This window comes from Anomaloglossus baeobatrachus, chromosome 6 (assembly GCF_048569485.1).
Source record: "Anomaloglossus baeobatrachus isolate aAnoBae1 chromosome 6, aAnoBae1.hap1, whole genome shotgun sequence".
Taxonomy (NCBI): Eukaryota; Metazoa; Chordata; class Amphibia; order Anura; family Aromobatidae; genus Anomaloglossus; species Anomaloglossus baeobatrachus.
This window is the reverse complement of record NC_134358.1, coordinates 525,212,768-525,230,185: the sequence shown is the minus strand read 5'-3', so window position 1 is coordinate 525,230,185 and position 17,418 is coordinate 525,212,768. Positions and strand designations below refer to the sequence as shown.

At 44.1% G+C, this 17,418-nt stretch overlaps 1 protein-coding gene across 3 annotated transcripts in view; it reads right to left on the bottom strand.

The window, feature by feature from the left end:
- MPP7 (MAGUK p55 scaffold protein 7) overlaps positions 1-17,418 on the bottom strand; it is a 534,209-nt gene that overhangs the window by 42,398 nt on the left and 474,393 nt on the right. For all 3 annotated transcript variants that reach the window (XM_075315522.1, XM_075315524.1, XM_075315523.1), the window contains one exon: positions 6,124-6,204. In XM_075315522.1, the coding sequence (XP_075171637.1) occupies positions 6,124-6,204 (81 nt within the window). The remainder of the gene's footprint in view (positions 1-6,123; positions 6,205-17,418) is intronic.

Sequence of the window (17,418 nt, the reverse complement as noted above, 5' to 3'; positions counted from 1 at the left end):
GGAGCCAGCGCTAAGCAGTGTGCGCGGCTCCCTGCTCTCTGCACATGTAGCGACGTTATGATCGCTGCTGCATCGCTGTGTTTGACAGCTAAGCAGCGATCATAACAGTGACTTACAAGGTCGCTGTTACGTCACAGAAAATGGTGACGTAACAGCGACGTCGTTGTCGCTGTCGCTATGTGTGAACCCAGCTTAAGTTTGTGGTATGAGAAAGGTGTAAAAAAATAAATAAATAAAATGAAACTCTCAAAAAACCCACCAGAGATAGATTAGCAAGATTATACAGCTAGTTGATGAAAATTGCATGTGTATATAATGGTGATAGGAGTCTTTAGCTAGATTGTCTATAAAGTCCAATTAATCTTCATTATATGTATCACTGAAGTGGTAACTGGTTTCTTTTTAATTTTGATCCTATCCAGATGTGCCTCAGACCAACACATCCAGGGTAACACTGTCAAGATGCTCTTCATGTAGAGTACAGAGGCTTTCCAGTGAAGAACATAAAGCTTTCTCATAAAATATAAATCTTCAGTCCTCTCCCCAACCAAACACTCAGGAGCTACAAGTGGACTTCAGGGCCACATCACTTGCTCATTTCTTTAATATGATTTCACCTTTTGCCTAAACACCCCATGTCAAAATGGAAATTGGCTTACGACTAAAGGCCCCGTCACACTAAGCAACATCGCTAGCAACATCGCTGGTAACGAACAACTTTTGTGACGTTGCTAGCGATGTTGCTGTGTGTGACATCCAGCAACAACCTGGCCCCTGCTGTGAGGTCGTTGGTTGTTGCTGAATGTCCTGGGCCATTTTTTAGTTGTTGCTGTCCTGCTGTGAAGCACAGATCGCTGTGTGTGACAGCGAGACAGCAACAACTAATGTGCAGTGAGCAGGGAGCCAGCTTCTGCTGAGGCTGGTAACTAATGTAAACATCGGGTAACCAAGAAGCCCTGTCCTTGGTTACCCGATATTTACCTTTGATACCAGCCTCCTCCGCTCTCACTGCCTGTGCTGCCGGCTCCTGCTCTGTGCACATGTAGCTGCAGCACACATCAGGTAATTAACCCGATGTGTGCTGCAGCTAGGAGAGCAAGGAGCCAGCACTAAGCAGTGTGCGCTGCTCCCTGCTCTGTGCACATTTAGCTGCAGCACACATCAGGCAATTAACCCGATGTGTGCTGTAACTAGGAGAGCAAGGAGCCAGCGCTCAGTGTGCGCTGCTCCCTGCTCTGTGCACATTTAGCTGCAGCACACATCGGGTTAATTAACCTGATGTGTGCTGTAACTAGGAGACTGGGGGCTGGTCACTGGTTGCTGGTGAGCTCACCAGCAACTCGTGTAGCCACGCTCCAGCGATCCCTGCCAGGTCAGGTTGCTGGTGGGATCGCTGGAGCGTCGCAGTGTGACAGCTCACCAGCAACCTCCTAGCAACTTACCAGCGATCCCTATCGTTGTTGGGATCGCTGGTAAGTTGCTTAGTGTGACTGGACCTTAATGGCCGGACAGTGGACACCTCTTATCTAAAGCTCCCATACACAATAGATAGTTTGGTGGACAGCTTTCCATCCCAACGTCCCCCACACAAAGGCGCCCAGCTCAGACTCCTTTTACAGTGGGTTATCTCAAGGAGAACAACAGGATTGGCAGTCCAAAATTGAAAATGCTGCACCATTCTCTGCCCTCGACATGATTTGCTAGGAGTGAATCGTGTGGCCCACATACAAATTACACTATCTGATGATCCCATCAGGTTTGGCAGACGTTAGTTGAATATGTATTCTACATTCCCATTGCTCAACGACTCCAGTTCAAAACCCTAACCATGACATACAAAGCCATCCACAACCTGTCTCCTCCACACATCTGTGACCCAGTCTCCCGGTACCTACCTGCACACAACCTCCAATCCTCACAAGATCTCCTCCTCTCCTGCCCACTTTTCTCCTCTTCCCACAATCGCATATAAGATGTCTCCCGCGTCTCCCCCATACTCTGGAACTCTCTCCCACAGCATATCAGACTCTCGCCTACCGTGGAAACCTTCAAAATGAACCTGAAGACCCATCTATTCAGACAAGCCTAAAACCTGCCGTAATCATCAGTCCACTATACCACTGCACAACCTGCTCTACCCTCACCTACTGTATCCTCACCCATCCCCTGTAGACTGTGAGCCCTCGCGGGGAGGGTCCTCACCTACTGTATCCTCAACCATCCCGTGTAGACTGTGAGCCCTCGCGGGCAGGGTCCTCACTTACTGTATCCTCACCCATCCCCTGTAGACTGTGAGCCCTCGAGGGCAGGGTTCTCTCTCCTCTTGTACCAGTCTGTGCCTTGTATTGTACATGATTATTGTACTTGGCTATGTATGCCCTCCCCTTTTTCCCATGTAAAGCGTCATGGAATAAATGGCGCTATTATAATAAATAAATAAATAATAATAATAATAAATAATTATATGTATAGGTGCCTTAAAGGGGTATTCCCATGTCCAATATCCTATTCCATTGCGTAGAAGGTGCAATAATAATGATAATAATATTAGCAAATATCTCCAATTAGAAATGTAGTACAGTTCTCCTGATATAGCCATGTCTCTTACCTCATGTGCAGGGCATTGCACTTTAGGTATCCATGGTTACAAGCACTCATAGTGAGTTAGTTAGCTGCTCGTGGTTGTAACCATGAATACCTCAGCTATAATGCCCTGCACATGAGGTAAGAGACTTGGCTATATCAGGAGAACTATACTACATTTCTAATTGGAGGTATTTTCTCAAATTCTAATTATTACACATACTATATATTGGGATAGGATCTTGGGAGATGGGAATACTCCTTTAAGGCTAGAAAGTCCATGGAGAGTTGGTAGTATTGAGACGCATGAACGTTAATGATTGGATCTACCGTAGGAGAAGCGTCCTATACCCCGGCTGCCATATACTACACCTGCACTTTTCACCAATAAACGCCAGTATTACCAGTAGTGATTCTCCCCATTACTGTACTGCTGTATATAATGTATCACACCACTACACTTAGAGGTTAAGAAACGCTTTGAAGCCTGAACTTCCAGCTTGATTAACTGTAAAACTCATCTGCGGGGGACTGCGTTATTACACGGTGATCACTCCGGAGGATATTAAATAAATGGCTCAATCCGGAAAAGCGGTATCAAACATTTTAATGCAGCAGCTGTGTCTGCGGATAAAGAATACGCCGGTTTATGGAACCTGGGCCCATTATTGTAATTGTAAAGAAAACCCCTTTTATAGCGTGTTAAATGATTGCTTTATTTGTTTTTGCATTTAGTAACACGAGAAAATATTGATTCCGTTTCATTCCCGAGGGGCTTGTAAAGATGGCGCTGTCAGTTTCTCCGAACATTAATGGGAATAATGAGAAATCCATAGAAATCGGAAACTAGAGGGATGAAGCCGTCTGCTTGACCGGAACACCTTCAGCTGTGGTGCCGGGGACCATCTTATGCTTGCTATAATGTAAAAGGCATCAGGGAATACAGACGTGCGCTTATCAAAGCCTTGGAAGCCATTACATGGTTATACGTCTCAGCTGCACGCCCTTCATATCCTTCTTATTAAAAATGAAGATTTTACCCAACTATAGGAAATGTAGAAGGAGCAGTCGAAATAGGCCCCTCTTCTTTGAAAGGGAACTTGTGAGGTTCAATATGTACCCATAATCACGAGCAGTTCTGGGTGCATATTGCTAATCCTTGCCTAACTGTCCCGGCATTTCTAAAGATCCTTTATGATATGCTAATGAGGCCAGCGACTAGTCGTAATGGCGTTAGTTCCCTTGACTAGTCCCACCTTCATAGCATGTTAGCACATCCAGGTGTGCTAATATGCTATTCAATGCCCAGCTTCATCAGTGGTGACGCGCGTACCTGTGTCCATTGTCCCCGCTTCAGACGCCGGGTGTAGGGTCAGTGCGCATGATCAGAAGTCCCAGCACTTCCGGTCATGTACACTATGAAGCCAGGTGTATGCTTCCTGGTTTCAGAGAGGTGCAGTATGCATGATCGGAAGTCCGCGGACGTTCTGATCGTGCGCACTGAGCTGAAAACTAGCGGTGGCAGTTGACGTGAGAGCGACCATACCTCTGACACTGTGTATTCATTAGCATGTTAGCACGCCCACAGAGACTCCACATCCTGTTTTAGTGGACATAGGCAACATGACCAGACCATATTTGTTTGTATAGAAGCGTTATCTAGGAAATATCATTGTACAAGAAGCATGGTGGATCGTACGTCATCCACTGTAGACAGAGGTGTTATCTTTCATTGTCCTGTCTGTGATGATATTGAGACTGCTGAAAGTCTTCTGTACAGAACAGTAAATGTGAGTCTAGAATAAAACCTTGTGACCAGTGTGAAGATTGCATCTTTTAAAAATATGGATAGTGATTGAAATCGAAAAATAAAATACTGAATTCCCCTCCTGCCCCCCCCCAAAAAAAATAAAATAAAAATCAGATTTAAACAATAACTCATTTCGGATGGAACATTGTCTTTAATACTGTGCGCCAACGATACCAAGGATATCATAGCAATACTTAAGGGGCTATCCAAATTATAGGAAGTCAGATTACTGGGGGACTAAATGCTTGGACCCCCACAGATTACCAGTAAGGGGGTACTGTGCCTTCGTTATAGCAATTTATTGTACCAGGAACCTCATTTGTTACTTGGCACCAAGGTTAAGAAGATATGAATATTGGACAAGGCTAGATCAAAAATAATAAGATTGGCATATGATATGGCACTACCAGGCTTGGACTGGCCAGCAGGAGAACAGGAGAATCCTTCGTTGGGCCCCTTTGTAGTAATATGTCACAAAAGCCTGCTTTACACCATACGATCCAGCATACGATATCGTATGCGATTGTACCCACCCCCATCATATGTGCGGCACGTTCAATTTGTTGAATGTGTCGCACAAACGAGTAACCCCCCGTCACACGTACTTACCCGTCCATACGACCTTGATGTGGGCGGCGAACGTCCACTTCCTGGAGCGGGAGGGACGTTCGGCATCACATCGACGTCACGCGGCAGCCGGCCAATAGAAGCGGAGGGGTGGAGATGAGCGGGACATAAACATCCCGCCCACCTCCTTCCCTCCGCATTGCTGGCCGGGAGCCGCGGGATGCATGTAAGCTGCAGTTCATCGTTCCCGGGGTGTCACACACTGCGTTGTGTGCTACCTCGGGTACGATGTTCAACCTGACGTTCAATTTTTAGGAATTGAACGACGTGCATGCGATGAACGTTTTACCGTTCAATCGCAATCGCATGTAGCGGTTACATGCTACAATGTAACTTACGATGCCGGATGTGCGTCACTTACGACGTGACCCCGCCGACACATCGTAAGATATATTGTAGCGTGTAAAGCGCCCTTTACTCCCCAACATAATCAATTGTTGGGATAATACACTTGTTTCACTTATCTCATCATTCATTTTACAAACTACCAAGTATATTAGTATATTGAAGCATAGGTGCATTTGTGAATGTAATATTTGCATGTAGCTGATCAGTGGGCTACCAGATTCAATGTTACTGGTGGGCCACTGCCACCCTAGTCTGACACTGGGCACTACCAACCGGTGCTGTCCAACTGGACAAAATATTATTGCCGCTTATGGTTGTACTTCTACCATTATATTTAACAGTACATTACTCATTCATATTATGATTTTTGGAAGCCTAAAAAAGCCATTGCAGCTCACCAACAATTTCAACAAGAGGCAACAGTGTGGTAAAAAAAAAAAGCCAAAATTAAAAGGATGGCGACCTTTGCAATACAGAATTGTAGCACAGGGAAGGAAGTGACTACCAAGGGAAGGGGCACACCACCCACTAATTAAAGGAAATATGAAAAATACACTTGTTTTTGTTACTTTTTACAACCACATAATCACTTAAAGCTGACTCGTGCCCACAAGAATTTTCAATATCTCAAGTCTTAAGAACATATGTCCATATGGGAAATTCTTAAGTGCTTACTAGAAGCTCCCAAATATCTGGGGATGTCTCAGAGGGCATGTTATATTCCCGAATAATTGACTGTGAAGGCAAGTACTTACGTGGCACGGTCACTCCATAGTGCTTGGTGTCGCTGATGAGGACTTTTCTCTTAAGTTCGTTTAAGCCAACACCAACAGGCCCTACAATAGAAGATGGGATGTCAGAATACAACAAACCGTAATGGCAGTATGTCCTGAATATACACATATTCTGATCGATAGTCATAAAAATCTATTTATTTCTATACTTCGCATTAGTAAAGTGAGCATGGACTTCTTCACACAAAGTAATCAGCAATATATTGGGTGGATTTTTTGTAACTGGTTCTTTGCTTGTTAGTAGACATATACAAAGCTGTGGAGTTCAGTCCGGGAGATCGTACTCAGACCGTAATACACAGATGCCTGAAACCAGCACAATCTGCACTATTTACCACAACACTCAGGATGTGGTGCTGTTTTTTTTCACAATCTCATTAAAAATGCAACATTTTTACAGTGTATTTTTTTTTTATAATTGCGACAAATCATGTGTTTTTGTTGCGGTTGCAAAAAAAAAAATCTCTGAAGTGGTGATCCCACCCTGAATCCACTATCAGGTGAAGGAAAAATGGGCAACGTAGTGATCTGAGCAACTCAATGTTAACATTGTGACAAATAAGGATGAGCAAACCTGAGGTTCGGTGTTCGTACCAAACACGGACTTTAAAAAAACAAACAAAACAGAGTTCGGGTACGGAACGTATGCTGACCACTCGTGCGAGCATCGCTATGCTCGGGTACACTTGGTGCTAAGCCCAGTGTGAGCTGCTTGCAGTGTTAAACAGCTCACACTGGGGGTAACAACAGCGTGATTGGATGTAGTGTGCACCAAATAAAAAAAAACCCTGCCCACCCGCCACCGGAAGTGATCTGTATATGGCTCCTTGCATGTTGGCGGAGACCTGAACTGCCCAGTGATTTCCATTGGGGTTCAGGTCAAGTCCGGGTCCCAAACTGAACTTTAGATAAAGTCAGACTGAACCTGCCGAAAAGAACTTCCATGGGTCCACTCATGTCTAGTGACAAATTGTGGTGGCAAGACAACTGGATCAGAATATCTCCAAACTGGCATGGCACGTGGGTGTTCCTGGTATATTGTGGTTAGTAACCATTAAGGAAAGTCTACGGGTGAACAATTGGTAAACCGGAAACTGGGAGACAAGTATACATTAATGACCGTAAAGAATGAAGTCAAGCCTGCCATGCATAAGAGTTGGCTTTATAGAGGGAAGAGCGGCTGCAAACTGGAAGAAGTTGTCTTGTGGACCTCTTTCCAACACAAAAGGTGCCAAGGTTGGCACTTGAGCACTAGAAATGATGCATTGTCTGATAAATTACATCTTCTTTTACTTCAGGTGGACGGCTGAGTGTCTGCATCACCTAACCGTAGAATGCAATATGGAAAGAGGACATGGCGGCATTGGTGGTGCGATGCCCTGAGCAATGTTCTGCCTCAATTCTTGCGTAATAGATATAATATTGTATAAAGAGAGTGTGGCGGGAGGTCCATCATCCCTCACCAAATCCTCCGGTAAGCATACAGCCATGTTTGGCCCCATAATTTTAAAGACAGAGGATGTGCTGGAGGCATAATTTAACAAGAATGTTCAAAGCGACTCATGTGAAGGATGTAAGAACGTAATCGGCTCAGACATATTTACACAATTAGAGGGTCTGCTGCGAAAATGAACATATTAGTAGCAAGCCGCACTGTTTAAATATTGTTTCAGGCACATTGTGTTGCTCCTTTAATATGTTTTTATAATGGCAGAATACAGACTGAAACAGATTTTTCTCATCAATTTTTTAAAACTCTGCTACTCTTAAAATTCTATTTTTAAGAGGGATCCAGAGCCCGGAATTTTGTGCTTGGCGGCTACATATGTTCAGATACCATTTTCTAATATAAAAAAAAGGTTGACTCCAAGGCTCTGCGTTCATGCCATTAACCAAAAACATCAGAAAATCATGACATACTGCAGTTATTTTTAGATGGATGTAGGACATGCTTCCACTTCAACATGTTACTTAGCAATAATAAAGGACATATATTAAGTATGCTACAAACAGTAAAATCAAATCAGTAATGTTTAAGTTTTCTAAAGGTACCGTCACACTAAGCGACGCTCCAGCGATCCCGCCAGCGATCTGACCTGGTCAGGATCGCTGGAGCGTCGCTACATGGTCGCTGGTGAGCTATCAAACAGGCAGATCTCACCAGCGACCAGTGACCAGCCCCCCAGCCATGCGTGGAAGCAATGCTGCGCTTGGTAACTAAAATAAATATCGGGTAACCAAGCGCTTGGTTACCCGATATTTACCTTGGTTACCAGCGCACACCGCTTAGCGCTGGCTCCCTGCACTTGTAGCCAGAGTACACATCAAGTTAAAAAGAAAACCGCTTTATTTACCCGATGTGTACTCTGGCAAGAGTGCAGGGAGCAGAGAGCCGACACTGACAGCCTGAGAGCGGCGGACGCTAGTAACCAAGGTAAATATCGGCTAACCAAGCAAAACACTTCACTTGGTTACCCGATATTTACCTTGGTTACAGCTTACCGCAGGCTGTCAGAAGCCGGCTCACTGCACATTCAGTTCGTTGCTCTCTCGCTGTCACACACAGCGATCTGTGCTTCACAGCGGGAGAGCAACAACTAAAAAATGGTCTAGGACATTCAGCAACAACCGGCGACCTCACAGCAGAGGCCAGGTTGTTGCTGGATGTCACACACAGCGACATCGCTAGCAAGATCGCTGTTGTGTCACAAAAAACGTGACTGAGCAGCGATGTTGCTAGCGATGTCGCTTAGTGAGACTTAGCCTTAAGTTGCTTTAGTCCTTTCATTATTAGAGGATAAAGAGATCATTTTATTAGATGCAAAGCAATCTCAAGCAATCAGTAAGTAATTAGTAGATTTGAGACAGTTTTTTGCAATTCAAATTCACCCAAAAAATATTTGCTGCAAATTTTTGCAAAAAAACCCCCAAAACTCCAAACAATTTACTGTGAATTAATTCATCAACAGTCGCAAGTCCTCCAAATGCCGCAAAAAGATTTGTACAACATTCTGAGACGACTTAGATTAAACCCCTTTTAATATCTTTAACACAAATACATCCTAAGTAATGTTGAAGTGACCTCCCCATAGAAATGGATAGTAACTCGGTAGTAACAAAAAGCCCATTTAATAACAGCACGCTGACGTGCTGGTCATTATTTTTTTGTTTAATTAAAAAAAATAAAATAATAAAAATTATCCACTTCTGATTTGTAATCAGGCAGACTGTTCTGTGCAGATCACTGAGTAATGGGGTCGCTGTCAAAGGTAACATTATCCTACTGTGAGTGTATGTATGTCCGCTAAAGGAATTCGCACAATCGCAAAATTTTGCACAGCCGCGTCATGTGACTCGGGAACATTATAGATTATGTTTTGACAGTAAAATGTAACTCCGCACTTTACAGTTACTCTCCAAAAAGCTGCTTCCATTAAAGTCAATGGAGCTGAGAGCTACAGGTCATTAATAGAAGGTGTGATTGGTTGCTATAGGAACGAAGAACATTCTTAGTAAAAGAAGCTTATGTGTGACGGAAAATGAGGTCTGTGGAGAGACAGATAGGGAAAGAGACAGAGGCAGACAGGGAAAGAGACAGAGGAAGACAGGGAAAGAGAGGCAGACAGGGAAAGAGAGACAGACAGGGAAAGAGAGACAGACATGGAAAGAGAGCCAGACATGGAAAGAGAGCCAGACAGGGAACGAGAGACAGACAGGGAACGCGAGACAGACAGGGAACGCGAGACAGACAGGGAACGAGAGACAGACAGGGAACGAGAGACAGACATGGAAAGAGAGCCAGACATGGAAAGAGAGCCAGACAGGGAAAGAGAGCCAGACAGGGAAAGAGAGACAGACAGGGAAAGAGAGCCAGACAGGGAAAGAGAGCCAGACAGGGAAAGAGAGCCAGACAGGGAAAGAGAGCCAGACAGGGAAAGAGAGCCAGACAGGGAAAGAGAGCCAGACAGGGAACGAGAGACAGACAGGGAACGAGAGACAGACAGGGAACGAAAGACAGACAGGGAACGAGAGACAGACAGGGAACGAGAGACAGACATGGAAAGAGAGACAGACATGGAAAGAGAGACAGACAGAGGGAACGAGAGACAGACAGAGGGAACGAGAGACAGACAGAGGGAACGAGAGACAGACAGGGAACGAGAGACAGACAGGGAACATGAGACAGACAGGGAACATGAGACAGACAGGGAACGAGAGACAGACAGGGAACGAGAGACAGACAGGGAACGAGAGACAGACAGGGAACGAGAGACAGACAGGGAAAGAGAGACAGACAGGGAAAGAGAGACAGACAGGGAAAGAGAGACAGACAGGGAAAGAGAGACAGACATGGAAAGAGAGACAGACATGGAAAGAGAGACAGACATGGAAAGAGAGACAGACATGGAAAGAGAGACAGACAGGGAACGAGAGACAGACAGGGAACGAGAGACAGACAGGGAACGAGAGACAGACAGGGAACGAGAGACAGACAGGGAACGAGAGACAGACAGGGAACGAGAGACAGACAGGGAACGAGAGACAGACAGGGAACGAGAGACAGACAGGGAACGAGAGACAGACAGGGAACGAGAGACAGACAGGGAACGAGAGACAGACAGGGAACGAGAGACAGACAGGGAAAGAGAGACAGACAGGGAAAGAGAGACAGACATGGAAAGAGAGACAGACAGGGAAAGAGAGCCAGACATGGAAAGAGAGACAGACATGGAAAGAGAGACAGACAGGGAACGAGAGACAGACAGGGAAGGAGAGACAGACAGGGAACGAGAGACAGACAGGGAACGAGAGACAGACATGGAAAGAGAGACAGACATGGAAAGAGAGACAGACATGGAAAGAGAGCCAGACATGGAAAGAGAGACAGACAGGGAAAGAGAGACAGACAGGGAAAGAGAGCCAGACATGGAAAGAGAGCCAGACATGGAAAGAGAGACAGACAGGGAACGAGAGACAGACAGGGAACGAGAGACAGACAAGGAAAGAGAGACAGACATGGAAAGAGAGCCAGACATGGAAAGAGAGACAAACAGGGAAAGAGAGACAGACAGGGAAAGAGAGACAAATTGAATATAACAAATGGCACTTCCTTGAAATGGTGAATATTGTGTAAATGGAAAGGGGTGCACTTAGTAGGTTCCAAAGCCAAGAAACTAAGTATAGACACAAGGCACACCCAAAATTCTTGATGCTGTGATTTTATTTAACAGTGGATGTGTATACATAACGTTTTCGGTCACAGAAGACCTTCTTCAGTTGCACATGGGGAAACTGGATGATACTCATGTCACAGCGCGGTATCCACCACTGCATGGGGGCTGCCACTGTTAAAAAAAATCACAGCATCAAGAATTTTGGGAGTGCCTTGTGTCTATACTTAGTTTCATGGAAAGAGAGCCAGACATGGAAAGAGAGACAGACATGGAAAGAGAGACAGACAGGGAAAGAGAGACAGACAGGGAAAGAGAGACAGACAGGGAAAGAGAGACAGACAGGGAAAGAGAGACAAGGAAAGGGAAAGAGACAGAGACAGCGAAAGAGACAGACAGCGAAAGATGGGGAAAGACAGACGGTGAAAGAGACAGACGGGGACAGAGACAGACAGACACAGAGATAGAGACATACAGAGAGAGACACACAGAAATATAGACAGACAGATACAGACAGACACAGATAGAGAGAGACAGATAGACACAGAGATAGAGACATACAGAGAGATAGACACAGACAGACAAACAGACAGATATGGATAAAGACAGACCTAGAGATAAGAAGACAAGGAAAAAAAAACCAATTAGGACCATATACAGGGTTAGTTTTTCGACAATTTTAAAAAACTGCAATAGAAATGTGCGATCAACTTAACACAGCCACAACATGAGAACAGAGCCTAAAGATAGCCTGTGCTGGCGGCACAGCAGTGAAGATTATGGTGGTCTGTGGTCGCATTTTGACCCAGTCCCAGAGTATTGAAAGACAACAGTGCTAACATCGAGCCATCAAGTTGCCCAATTAGTGCAGTAGACTATAAAAATTGCAAACAGATCCGAATAATGTAACATTTCTGGCAGAAGGACCGTGTAATATTCTTTGTACTTAGAGCATTGACAAGTTTGGCAGGTAATATACAGATGAAACTTCACTAAAGAATTCACCAGGGATCACCGCAGCCATCAATCACATGTAAGAGACACTCAGGCCGGACAGACAAGTGACAGGGTATCTAGATGGACACCCGCTGAGCCAGGAGGAGGCTTCTGATTGAGCAATCAGCAGGTAGCCAACCTAGGAGAGTTGTGTGTGACCTCCCATGAGTCGACAGCCTCACTCCAAACATTATTTACAGAGGCCGGAGAATACCCCGAGACTTCAGGTGGACAAGATGACAGCTGCTCTGGATATTTTGTGAAGAGGAAGAGATTCAATGGAAAGCAAAATAAAATGTATAATCCAACACAGCTGCCAGACCACTTTGAAGTAGACGAGGAGAAGCGCGTGACATCATAGTAGACCTCTCGTTTCTGGCATGGATGTATGTGTGCTCACACAGAAAGAGCGAAAACTAGAATAGGAGACGCTCCAACATATGTGTTATACAAGGGCTGCTGTGATAAATGTACGTTTTCTTATATCTTTCAAACTATATTATTGTCTCGGTGTCTGGAATAAGTAAAAACAAAGATTTAATGGGGTACGTTCCCTGGGGGATCGCCACGAGGACAACTTCTGCTCTGTGATCTAGTGATGATATTACAAGGTCTTATATGTCAATCCTGATCCCTATAAATGATCAGAACTCAATAAGTACCTTATAGAATACACAGACATTGTAGCAGGAGCGGCCAGTGTTGTGGAGTCGGCAGGGAATACTGCTACAACCTATATCATGCTATAGATATATATTCCAGGACAACCCCTTTAAATGGGATCTATCCCCAGGTTTTTGCTCCTCATCTTAAAGCAGCATGATGTAGGGGCACAGACCCTGATGCCAGTGATGCATCACCTATTTTATTGGGTGCCACTGTTGTAATAAAATCAGTTTCCTCTGCCATAGATCTACCAGTTCTCTGAATGCTGAGCGGTGTATAACCGCACCCATAACACCGATTGGCAGCTTTCGGTGTACACTGTATATTGACAGAAAGCTGCTAATCAGTGGTGGGGGCAGGGTTACACATAGCAGGAAAACTAGGCAGCTAGACCTGTACAGATAATCTCCTGTTAATAAAAAAATGATTTTATTAAAACCGCAACACCCAGCCTAATAAATGACATATCGCTGGAATCAGTCTCAGCTCCTACATCATGTTTCATCTCAGATTACAAAGCAAAACCATGCTGATAGATTTCCGTTAAATTAAAACTAAAGCAACTTGTCACATGGGCGTGATTAAAAAATTCTCTACCATGTTGTATGTACAGCTCTTAAAGGGAATCTGTCACCAAGCTTTTGCCACCTTATCTGACAGCAGCGTAACGTACTGGCAGTGATCCTGATTCCAGCAATGTGTCACTTACTGGGCTGCTTGGTGTACTTTTGATAAAAATCACTGTTTAATCAGCAGTAGATTATCATTACAGGACTACTTGGTGTGCTGCAGGTAGTCCAGCATATTAATGAGCTCTGTATAACTGCTAAATCTGCAGCAGAGAAAACATGGATTTTTTTCAAAATGACAGCAAACAGCTCAGTAAGTGACACATCGCTGGAATCAGGGTCTCTCTCTCTACATTATGCTGCTTTCAGTTGGCGGAAGCAAAAACCTGGTGATAAGATTCTCTTTAAGCAGATCTATAGGTCTCCATGGTAACAGACTACAAACAAGCTCTGTGTAGTCTGATTCTATAGTCACGCTCTATAAATGCATATTGGAAAAAAAGTAGTGGTCAGATCACAAAAGGTAAAACTGAAGAATAGGATTACATGAAGTTTGCTTGAAGTCTGTTACTATGGAGAGAAATGTTTAGCCAAATATGGCTTCTTTTTAGGAAAGTTGCTTCATTTTATCACTTCAAATGCATTGAAAAAATTAAACTAAAATAGTTATGAAAGTGTCTGTAGCCTAAAACAAATACCATAAATAAATAATTAGTTAATGTTGGTTCTCGCACATATCAGCTATCCAGAAACAGGGCTAGCTTTCCTTTTTTTTTCTAATTGGTCAGCTCTATGTGGCAAAGTGTAATGTATCCTTTATATCATCCTCCATTGTCTTCCCAGAAAGATAACATTCCATGAAAAGGATATTGTGGTCACTATTACTCAGTAAGCATATTTTTTTTCAATATCTTCCCTTTATTAGGTAAATTTAAAGGGTTATTACCATCTCAAAGATCCTATCCCAATATGTAGTAGGTGTAATAATAAGAAATATATATTGTCAATTAGAAATGTAGTATAGTTCTCCTGATTAGATGTGTCTCCTACCTCATGTGCAGGGCATTGCCGCTTAGGCATCTATGGTTACGACCACTCATATAGTGACAGTTGCTTGTGGTGATAACTATCGATACCTAATCTACTGCAATGCCCTGCACATGAGGTAAGAGACATGGCTATATCAGAAGAACTATACTACATTTCTAATTAGGAGGTATTTGGTAATATTATTATCTATATATATAATTGCCTTATTCTGTCTGTCTGTCTTGCTCCAAAATGACATCATTACAGTGACAACCGTCGCCACACTGCGCGCGCTGAAAAGCCTGCGACCAACGGCTCAGCTAACTGAACAGCCCAAACTACGGCGCGTCAGGATGACGCCCGACACTTTTCCCCGCACCCATGTGGAGCCTCGACTCCCCGGTGACTGCTGCACCCACGTGAGCCCACACCGGCAACCCAGCCGACACATACCCACCACTCGCCTCCGCCCCCCGCACACATTACCCCGCTCGGCTCCACCCCCCGCCCCGCACTCTGCCCCCCAGCACACGTTACCCTGCAGGATGGGGGCACATGTCAGGATGGTGGCTGAACCACGATGGGGGCACATACCAGCATTTGGCCACATCACAGCATCAGCATATTTTTACTTCACTTTACACTGTTCATGGCCTTCTTTCATTACAAGCCATGGACATCATTAAACATTAGACTTATCTATTAAAACTGTTCCTTCTGTTGTTTGTCATTTTAAAACCAATAAACAATTATAAGAATACTAAATTAACCCTAACCCATCCAGTCCATTCATTACCTTATTATTCAATCTGCTAACCTACATACACATTCTAGACTACTCGATACGTTAGAATCGGGCCACCTTCTAGTTATACATATTGGCATAGGATCTTGGAGATGGGAATGCCCCTTTAATCGTGATCACTACCAGCCATTCTTCATGTGGTTAGAGCCTTCGGGAAGAAGTTGGGACTCCCCCAGATTTTCCTCTAACGCTTTCACTCTTGTGTTTGGCCTTTAATGAAATAATAAAAAGAATTGGCAAATTTTCTAGTAATCGATGTATAGCCCATGTTATTTCATTAAAATAAAACTCCGATTGCTTCACTTTTACGGTGAATAAATAGAGTGGTCACAGGGATTTCTCATCCCATTAAATTAGTAATAGATGAAGAACCAGGACCAAAAAAATGACTTCATTTTATGTGCATTTATTTTATTATTATTTGTAAAGTCCTTTGCCACGTTCTCTACGTCAGCCGTTGGATGCGGTCTCCGAAAAAGTCTTACATTACTCAACCGGTACGTAGTGGATTCCGGCTCGTGCGAGCTGACCAGAGCAATCACCTTGTTCCAGACACCTTAAGGTCGTCTTATCATGACGGCGCACCGGCCAAAAACAACAGAAATTAAGAACTACATTGTGGAACGTCTCGAGAACAAAAGACCATCTATTTTATTAATAAAAAAATAATTTGTAAGCCGGTCGATGCCAAGAGTTCGCGAGGAGGCAGAAAGCTCGGCTTCACGTGTTTGGATAGGTTGTGTTAGAAAACATCTGGCCGCGATTCAGAAGACACTTCTTTTTTAGTAGCTTGTAAAATGTCTCGCAACGCTGGAAGGTGTCTTGTGGAACGAGGCTAATTAGTATGTGGAGGCCTGACGTTCCTCAGCCCGCTGCTTAAAAAGAATGACTTGTAAATATGTTGTGCTTCAGAGGTGGAGAGACCACTATAAAGGCTAAGTACTTGTGATTGAAGAATGTGGGGCTTCTAATCTCCATAGCCTCCAGTCACTGTAAGAACGCTGCAGACCTCCACGTAAAGAATTACAGGCTTGGAGCTAATCCTGCAGGCAGCTATCCCCCTTAATACGCACCCAGATTGTGTGTCAGTAAGAACTAAACTCCGGGACGTGTTTTGGCCAAAAGGAACAAATTGCAACCAAATGAGGCTTTTCCAAAAGATCTTTTTAAGACACATGAGTCTGGATTTCACACCTTAGAACTGAGATGGCCGGCAATCTGGATGCGGCACCCGAACCGTGAAATAAAAGGACTAGTTTAAACAAAAGAAATGAAATCGAAGCGCTTGTCTATTCACACTACTACGGACACAATGTAACACCTACGCAATAGATCTGCTATGCTCCAGCGTAAATGTCAACCTTCTGCTTGTGAAACAGTAAATCTCACCCAACGTGGCAAACTCGCTACTTATAAAAATATATGGATCTCCTCTAGTCAATTTAACAATTAACACTTCAGGGACAAAATGTTTTGCAGATGCAAAATCATTGGAGACACAGAATGTGTGTTGTCTGGTCTTGCATAGTTTTTTTTTTTTGCTATCTGAAACATAAGTGAAACATGAACTGTGGCTCTTATGGGGCCCAGAAACTAGGGGCCTTTTTCTATATTCTGGTATAAGGTGCCGTTATTGATAACTATGGAGGGGATGTGTAACACTGAATATAAACCTGAGTATTAGGGTTGCTTCAGACCTCCACGCACATCAGTCTCAACCTTATAGGCTTATATGAAGCTGTAAATGTCGGGTCGGGAGTCCTACAGCCAAGCCTGTGCCTTAGGGTACAGTTCCACTTGTGTTTTGCACGACTGAGTGCACTCCGATAAAACATTAGACTGCACTCGCACCAGTGCAAAACTATTGGGCAGTGTCCATCTGCGATTGATTTCTCCTGCCATATCGGCCTGAGACATGAATCACAGCACGCTGCGTTTGGCAGCGATTCTTGGCTCACGCACCCCCATACAAGTCTATGGTAGCGTGTGGAATATCGCACTGCACTCGCATGTCATCCGT